General features: G+C 50.8%; 1 protein-coding gene across 3 annotated transcripts in view; it reads left to right on the top strand.

The window, feature by feature from the left end:
• The window catches only part of CORO2B (coronin 2B), a 43144-nt gene that overhangs the window by 29774 nt on the left and 3898 nt on the right, over window positions 1-9472 (top strand). For all 3 annotated transcript variants that reach the window (XM_027669933.1, XM_027669934.1, XM_027669931.1), the window contains 6 exons: window positions 2828-2944; window positions 6837-6986; window positions 7542-7706; window positions 8208-8324; window positions 8741-8845; window positions 9226-9322. In XM_027669933.1, coding sequence (XP_027525734.1) covers window positions 2828-2944; window positions 6837-6986; window positions 7542-7706; window positions 8208-8324; window positions 8741-8845; window positions 9226-9322 — 751 coding nt within the window. The remainder of the gene's footprint in view (window positions 1-2827; window positions 2945-6836; window positions 6987-7541; window positions 7707-8207; window positions 8325-8740; window positions 8846-9225; window positions 9323-9472) is intronic.

A 9472-nucleotide genomic window follows, 5' to 3' on the forward strand; every position in this document is an offset into this window, starting at 1 on the left:
AGTGACCCCGACCCAGGGCAGAGGGAGGACACCAGTGACCCTGATCCGGGGATGGAGCTGTTTGTTCAGGGACTGGAGGCCCAGAGAGCAGGAACCTATTTCTGTCCTTCACCTCAATCCCCAGAGTGACCCACAAACCCCATCCCAGGGCTGCGGGGCCAGATCAGGTCATGGCTCTGCCCCAGGGAGGACTCAGAGCTCCTGCAGGAATTCAGGCAGGAATTTGGGCAGGAATCGGCTCTGCAGGGCCTGGAAAAATATTGTTTGATTGATAAAGGGATTTTAAAATTGAGACAATTTTAAAGTTGATAAAGGGTTTTAAAACTGAGAAAAGATTTGAAAGTTGATAAAGGGTTTTAAAGTTGAGAAAGGGCTTTAAAACTGAGAAAGGATTTTAAAGCTGATAAAGGGTTTCAAAACTGAGAAAGAATTTTAAAATTAGACAGGATTTTAAAGTTGATAAAGGGTTTTAAAATTGAGATGGGATTTTAAAGTTGAGAAAGGGTTTTAAAACTGAGAATTTTAAAATTGAGAAAGGATTTTAAAATTGAGACAGGATTTTAAAGTTGATAAAGGGTTTTAAAACTGAGAAAATATTTGAGAGGGTTTTCAAGCTGAGAAAGGGTTTTAAAATTGAGAAAGAATTGTAAAATTAGACAGGATTTTAAAGTTGATAAAGGGTTTTAAAATGGAGAAAGAATTAGAAAATTGAGAAGGATTTTAAAGTTGAGAAAGTGTTTTAAAACTGAGACAGGATTTTAAAATTAGACAGGATTTTAAAGTTGAGAAAGGATTTTAAATTTGCTGAGGGGTCTGGCCGAGGGTGGGGGTTGCCTGTGTTTCCAGGTGCCTCCTGGGATGGTTTCCTGCAGCTCCACCCCCAGTGGAGCCCAGGAAGGCTGAGATTCCCTGGGGGAATGGTTTGGTGGTGGGTTAAGGGTTGGACTTGATGGTCTTAGAAGGGCTTTTCCAACCTAAATGATTCCATGAGCCTTAAAATCACAGAATCCCAAAATGGTTTGGTTGGAAGTGAACCTAAAGCTCATCCCATTCCAACCCCCTGCCATGGGCAGGGACACCTCCCACCAGCCCAGGTTGCTCCAGCCTGGCCTTGGACACTTCCAGGGATCCAGGAGCAGCCACAGCTTCTCTAAGAAACCTGTGCCAGGGCCTCCCCACCCTCCCAGCCAGGAATTCCTTCCCAGTCTCCCATCTCTCCCTGCCCTCTGGCAGTGGGAAGCCATTCCCTGTGTCCTGTCCCTCCATCCCTTGTCCCCAGTCCCTCTCCAGCTCTCCTGGAGCCCCTTTAGACCCTGGAAGGGGCTCTCAGCTCTCCCTGGATCCTTCTCTTCTCCAGCTGAACATTCCCAGCTCTCCCAGCCTGGCTCTGGGACAGAGCAGCTCCATCCCTTGGAGCTCCTTCCCATGGTCCTGCCCTGCTCCGGGCTGGAATCCACCGGAGCTGCGGCACCGGGGCCACCTGGCACTTGGCATCTCTGTCACCTTGAGAGCAAATTAATCCAAATAAACCTTAATTCAAACACCACCACCACCCCCAGCAGCCACACTGCAGGGGCTCACCCTGGGCCTGCCCAGAGCTCTCTCCCGGTTTCCTGGAGCTTCCCGTGGCACAGACATGGTGTGTTCCTTTGTTCCCGTTAAAGGGAGCCGGGAGCTCATCCGGGAGAGGTCAGTGCTGGGAGGGCCATGAAATATTTAGTGGTGTGTGGTGCTGACCTACTTTGTCTGCACGCTCCCAGCACAGCGCCCGGGGCTGCGGGAAGGAGCCAGCATGGGAAGGGAAGGGCGGTGGGATGTGGTGGGACACGGAGACTCCTGGCCAGGGCCCTGGGAAGGGGCTCCTGGGACCCATCCGTGGTGGGAATCTCACCTGGACGCTTTGTAAGGATTTCCATCCATGTGGAAGTGTCTCATCCCTGTGGAAGGATCCCATCGTGGGGTGGCACCAGCAGGAGTGTTGATGATCCCGGGGTCCCTGGGGGTTTGTCCCGCAGGGGAGGCACGTGGACCTTGGGCAGTGCTGCTTCCAAAGTGATGTGTTCCAAGGAAATATCAAAGAATTCCACTAAGGCGGGCTGGACAGGGCTCGGAGCAACCCAGGATAGTGGGAGGTGTCCCTGCCTGTGCCAGGGGGTGGAATGAGATGATCTTTAAGGCCCCTTCCAGCCCAAACTGTGCTGGGATTCTGGGATTCATGGCCTGATGGCTGATCTGACCTGAGGGTTTCTTTGGAGCACCTTGAGTCCCTTCCAGCCCTGTTGCCCTCGGTTTCCGACCGTCCTGCAAAGGGGAGGTTTAGGTTGGATATTGGGAAAATTTCTTCCCCAAAAGGGCTGTCCAGCCCTGGCACAGCTGCCCAGGGCGGGGGTGGATCTCCATCCCTGAGGGATTTAGGAGCCCTGTGGATGTGCCACTTGGGGACGTGGGTCAGTGGTGGCCTTGGCAGTACTGGGGGAGGGTTGGACTCAATCTCAGGGCGGTTTTCCAGCCTCACCAATTCCATGATCCCACAAATTCCCGCTGAGCTCCCCAGCTGTGTGCCCGTGTGGAGCAGCCCCGGGGGGGTCGTGTTTGCAGAACCCCCTTCTCACATTTGGATGAACCACAGCCAGCCCTGGAATTCTGATGGAACAAAACCAACCCCAGGCTTGGCTGGGGGTCTCCTGCAGCCCTAAACCCCATCCCAGGCTGGGCCATGGCTCTGACCCCTCTGATGAGTTCCCACCCTCGAAAAGCCCGACTTAAAGCCCATTTTATCCATAAATTTGATGGGTTTGCTAATTTGTGGCTCCCTTCCCCACCACAGACAGGTCGGATCGAACCCAACTACCCCAAGGTCTGTGGGCACCAGGGCAACGTGCTGGACATCAAATGGAACCCCTTCATTGAGAACATCATCGCCTCCTGCTCCGAGGACACCACGGTGAGTGGGCACCTCCTGCCCTTCATCCCTGCACTTGATATAGAGACACATTTCTATTGAAATATATAAATACAGGGCAGGTATAAAAATATAAAATTACTAGGTGCCTAATTAATTTTTATTTATTTATTTATATTTGTTACGATTTTAATTAATTTTTAATTATTACACATTTATAGTTTGTAAAGCTTGATAATATTTTATGACAATATTTATAGTTGATTTAATTTTTAATGTCATTTATAAAGTCATACTTGATAAATTATTAAGTATATTAAATATATACATGTTTATGTATATATTTCTATATTTCTACATTTATATACATTTATTTTTTATTTTTTATTTATATATAAATATATATATCTATATTTATATATACATGTAAATATATAAACACATATTTCTATATTTTTATATTTTTATATTTTATTATTTATTTCTATATGAATCTATATTTCTATAGTTATATATACATATATATTTATATGTATTTATATGTATTTATATATATTTATATATATTTGTATATTTATATATATTTATATTTTATTATTCTATATGAATCTATATTTCTATATTTATATATACATATATATAAATAAATATTTCTCTATATTTATATATTTATACATATAAACATGTACACACTAAATATACACAGAAATTTATGCAAATATATTTATATATAAAAATATATATTTATGTATATATTTATACATATAAATATACACATATTACATATATACATAGATTTATGCATATATATGTTTACACATAATTTATACTGCATAAATTGCATAAGTAAATGTAAATATATGTTTAAATATATATTTATATCTATTATATCCATGATATCTATTATATTGATTTATATTTACTTATATATAATATATTTAATTATATATTTATATCTAAAAATATATATTTATGTATATATTTATATCTATAAATACACGTATATGAAATATATACATAGATTTATGCACATATATATATTTATACAGAATTTATACTACGTAAATTGTGTAAGTAAATATAAAGATATGTTTAAATATATATTTATATCTATTATATCCATGATAGCTATTATATCGATTTCTGTTTACTTATATATTATTTGTTCAATATAAATTATATAGAAGTAAAGATAAATATGTTCAAGTATAAATTTAAATGTATTTATATAGCACTTATATTTACTAAATTATATAGAAGTAAAGATAAATATATTTTAAAATATATATTTATATCTATTTATACATCATCCATCTTGGGAATGGAGAGGGGGTCAGAGATTGATGCCAAGCAACAGCCAAATTGTGCCCAACTTGGATCCTGTGTTGGCATTCCCGGGGAGCCAGGGGGGAAACGGGCTCTGCTCCCAGGGGACAAGGGACAGGAGGAGAGGGAACGGCCTCCAGCTGTGCCAGGGGAGGCTCAGGTTGGACATCAGGAGGAATTTCTCCCTGGAAAGGGTGGTGAGGCCTTGGCAGGGGCTGCCCAGGGAGGTTTGGAGTGCCCAGCCCTGGAGGTGTCCCAGGAAGGCCTGGCCGTGGCACTCAGTGCTCTGGGCTGGGGGACAAGGTGGGGATGGGGCACAGGGGGGATCCATGGGCTGGGAGGGCTTTTCCAACCTCAGGGATTCCCTGATTCTGTGATCCATCCCAAAGGCTGTATCCTAAAGGGAAAAAAGCTTGTGTACAAAGGGGAAGATCAGGATCCATCACTTGCCCTGCGCTGCCAAATGCCAGGCTTGGGGTGATCCAGCTTTTATCCAGTGACAGACCTGCTTCTGCAGATCCTCAGTTTTCCACCTGATGCCTCCTCCTGATCCGGTTCAAACTGGCATTTCTTGTCAGCTGGAGGTTTGTCCAGGGGGGTTCTGAGAGGAGGAAAATCCAGCCATGAGCCACCGGAGCTGTGTCCCACCAGGAGAACCTTCCATACCCAGACACTGGGGAGGGGAGGAGCTGGGAGGGATGGGGAGTACTGGGAGCACTCCAGGAGCCTGGTTAAACTGGGAAATCGGGATGAGGATGTCAGTGTGGGGGTTCCCCACCGTGGGGATGAGTTGGAGGGGAGCCCTGCACTGGTGGGCTCCTGGTGACACCCCATGTCCCATGGTCCTGCACCTTTGGGGTCTCTGTTCACTCCCAGGAGGGTCAATGAGGTTCAGGACAACTTTTCCCCCAGGCCCAGGACTGGACAGGGATCACTGTCACAGCCACAGGGTTATCCCTGTGCTGGGAATCCCTCCTGGATTTACCCATTTCTGTCAAACCTGGATCCATCTGTACCTGATCCATCTGTACCTGATCCATCTCTCTGTTCCCACTTGGATAATGACCCCTGTCCTCTCCAGATGCTCTCCCAGGGATTCATGATTTGTCCTCACTGCACAATCAGCAGCAGGGCTGACCCTGGAATTCCTCAAATACTGTGAAGGCTTTTTTGGGAAGGAGCTTTTAAGGGCAGGACAAACCAAGCAGGAAGGGGAACAGGGGAATTCTCCAGACTCCAGAAGTGTTTCAGCTCCTTGTTTCCCACATGTTGGAGCTCTCTGTGCACACTGAGCTGTGCAGAGCTCCAGAGGGGTTTGCAGCACCGTGTCCTGTTTGCAGGATTCATTTCCTTGTGGAAAATGGTGTTTCAGGAACAATTTTATCAAGGAGGTTTCTTAGGATGGGTTGGGAGAGGAAACCTCTGTGTCCCACCCCTCCTGCTCTCCCCGTGTGCTGGAATTTCTGCCGAGGCTGTTCCTCTGGGGCCTTTTTAATGAGACTTTCCCCAAAGCACCATTTCCATGGCGGGCTGGGCTGAATTTTGGGTGAGCTCCAGCTGTGCCTGTCCTGCCAAGAGGGCAGTGTTAGTGCTGTGCCCATCCCGACACATCCATTTCCAGGTCACGGTGACCGTGGCCGTGGGGAAACCTGCCCAAAATAGCCCGTCCCTGGCACTTCCCCTGGTTTTTGGCAAACACAAGGGATGATGTAACCGGGACAGGCCGCAGAGGTGATGCTGCTGCAGAGCCCTGGCCGTGATTCCCAGCTGGGCAGGGATGCAGGATGTGTTATTCCCATCCCTGGGCTGCCTGCCCTGCGGAGCTGCTCCCTGAGCTGAGGTGACACCACATGGAGCTTTCCCTGTGTCCTCCTGGGCTGGTGCTGCAGGAGCCTCTCTGGAGTGTGGAGCTCTCTCTGAGCAGGAGGTTTGGTAACAGTTGTTTCATAACCCACTGCTTTCATAACCACCTCCTCCAACACCCAACAACCAGGCTCGTGTGGCTTGTCCTCGGCTCGTGTGGCTTGTCCTCGGCTCGTGCCGAGTCTGAAATCCTCTGATGCTCTTGGAATTGTCCCTTGGAGCCATGCCTGTCTCACAGCTCCCCTCCCTCTGTGCCCCAAGAGCAGGGTCCCCCTCCTCGAAACAGGCAGGAAATCCTCCTGCAGGTTTTTCACTGCAGTAATTGGGAACTAATTTTTGGGGTCCCCCCTTCCCGGATGGACGGGACAATCCTTGGGGTGCGGGGGAAGAGAGGGAGGAGCAGCTGAAGGGGCAGCAGGATCAGCCTTTGGCAGGATGGGAGAGCTGGGGGGGTTCACCTGGGGAGGAGAAGGCTCCAGGGAGACCTGAGAGCCCCTTCCAGGGCCTAAAGGAGCTCCAGGAGAGCTGGAGAGGGATTGGGGACAAGGGATGGAGGGACAGGACACAGGGAATGGCTTCCCATTGCCAGAGGAGAGGGACCTGGGACGAGGACATTGTGGCATTGGTGTGCAGGGTGAGGCTGCCATGGAGGCACCCCAGGGGTTCGGCAGCTCAGAGCCCCCAGGAGGGTGTTGGGGTGTCCTGGGGCTTCCAAACCCATCCCAGCACCCGCCCCATCCCACAGGTGCGGATCTGGGAGATTCCCGAGGGGGGGCTGAAGAGGAACATGACGGAGGCGGTGCTGGAGCTCTACGGGCACAGCCGGCGCGTGGGGCTGGTCGAGTGGCACCCGACCACCAACAACATCCTCTTCAGCGCCGGCTACGACTACAAGGTGAGTCCTGCCCGGGAACACTCCGGATCTGCTGGGAATGCCCTTGGGAAGGCCTGGAGAAGAGGAGGCTCAGGGGAGACCTCCTCACTCTCTGCAACTCCCTGACAGGAGGGGGGAGCCAGCTGGGGGTTGGTCTCTTTTCCCAGGCAACCATCAGCAAGACAAGAGGGCTCGGTCTGAAGCTGTGCCAGGGCAGGTTTAGGTTGGATATTAGGAAGAATTTCTTTCCAGAGAGGGTGATCAACCATTGGAATGGGCTGCCCAGGGAAGGGGTGGATTCTCCATCCCTGGAGGTTTTTAAGATGAGACTGGATGTGGCATCAGTGCCATGGGCTGGGAACCACGGCGGGGTTGGATCAAGGGTTGGGCTTGATGATCTCGGAGGTCACTTCCAGTCCAACTGATTCTATGATTTTATGATCCTGTGATTCTTTCCCTGCTCGTGGCACGGGTGGGGCTCACCAGGGTGTGATCACGGAATGGTTTGAGTTGGGAGGGACCCGGAAGGATCCCCCTACCACTGGGCCCGGGTCACTCCAGGGCGCCTTCCCACAGGTCCTGATCTGGAACCTGGACATCGGGGAGCCGGTGAAGATGATCGACTGCCACACGGACGTGATCCTGTGCATGTCCTTCAACACGGACGGCAGCCTCCTGGCCACCACCTGCAAGGACAAGAAGCTGCGCGTGGTGGAGCCGCGCTCTGGGAGGGTCCTGCAGGTACCACGGGACAAGGGGGTTGGGAATAAGATCTTGGGGAGGAATCCCGCTGGAATGTCCCAAAAACATCCCTAGGGTGCTGCAGGTGCTCATGAACAGGGCAGGGGCTGCAGGCCATGCTCTGCTTGGAGAGGGTTCTTTCATCAGGTGGAGGTGATGGGGAGGGCTCGGCCTCATCCCAAGCCTCATCCCTCCACCAGGTTGGAAGGTTTTATTCCTTTGTTAATTAAGGCTTTGTGGAAAACAGTGGAAATTAAAGAGGGAGGTGCAGAGGTCACAGTTTGGAGGCAGGTGGTGGGTTCTCAGTAAAGGTGGTCTCTGATATTCATGGAAATGGGCGTTTTTGGCTTGCACAGGGGACAGGTCCTGAGTCACAGCGTCCCCACACCGCTGGGGACAGAGCTGGCATGTCCCAGGGATGAGCTGGGAGAGGAAAGAGGGGCAAGGAAGGGGCTTTCCTGGGGTGTCAGTGGTGCTGACAGAGCTCCCCCTGCCCTGCAGGAGGCCAGCTGCAAGAACCACCGTGTCAACAGGGTGGTGTTCCTGGGCAGCACCAAGAGGCTGCTCACCACGGGCGTGTCCCGCTGGAACACGCGGCAGATCGCCCTGTGGGACCAGGTGGGTGCTGGGACCCCTCCAGCCCTGATGGAATCCCCATTCCAGCCCTGCTGGGACCTCCATTCCATCCCTGCTGGGACCCCCTTCATCCCTGCTGGGACCTCCATTCCACTCCATCCCTTCTGGGACCCCATTCCATCCCTGCTGGGACTTCCATTCCATCCCTGCTGAGACTCCTGTTCCATCCTTCCTGGGATCCCCATTCCATCCCTGCTGGGACCCCCATTCCATCCCTGCTGGGACCCCCTTCATCCCTACTGGAACCTCCATTCCACTCCATCCCTTCTGGGACCCCACTCCATCCCTTCTGGGACCCCATTCCATCCCTACTGGGACCCCATTCCACCCCTGCTGGACCCTGCTCAGCACCAGCACTGGGCCATCCCGGTGGCTCAGGCCCTGTCCCTGTTTTCCAGGAAGACCTGTCCATGCCCCTGATCGAGGAGGAGATCGATGGGCTCTCGGGGCTCCTCTTCCCGTTCTATGACGCCGACACCCACATGCTGTACCTGGCTGGGAAGGTATGGGATGTCTGGAGCATCTCCCTGGGCATTCCCAACCTGTGTGCCCCTGGCACTGCCCGGGGATGTGGTGTTGGGGGTTGTCATCAGAGAATGGGTTGGGTTGGAAGGGACCTTAAACATCATCCAGGTCCTGGATGGGCAGGGACACCTCCCACTATCCCAGGTTGTTCCAACCTGGCCTTGGACGCTTCCAGGGATCCAGGGGCAGCCACAGCTTCTCTGGGCACCTTGTGCCAGGGCCTCCCCACCCTCACAGGGAGGAATTTCTTCCCAAAATCCCACCTCTCCCTGCCCTCTGACTGGTCTTTATGATGGTCCTTATTCCCCCTCACATTTCCCAGAGGAATAACATGTCCCTGTTCCCGTTGCTGCTCCAGGGCGACGGCAACATCCGCTACTACGAGATCGGCTCCGAGAAGCCCTACCTGAGTTACCTCATGGAATTCCGCTCCCCCGCCCCGCAGAAAGGACTGGGTAAGGATCCCGGGCTGCTGCTGCTCTGCTGGGAGCAGGGAAAAGCTGGATCATGGAAGGTGCTTAATGAAATGTCACAGGCAAATGGGTTTGGCTCGGGTTCGGGATGGGTTTGGGATGGGTCTGGGATGGGTTTGGGATGGGTCTGGG

The sequence above is a fragment of the Corapipo altera genome, unplaced genomic scaffold (assembly GCF_003945725.1).
Source record: "Corapipo altera isolate COAL_440 unplaced genomic scaffold, ASM394572v1 292, whole genome shotgun sequence".
In the NCBI taxonomy this organism is placed as follows: Eukaryota; Metazoa; Chordata; class Aves; order Passeriformes; family Pipridae; genus Corapipo; species Corapipo altera.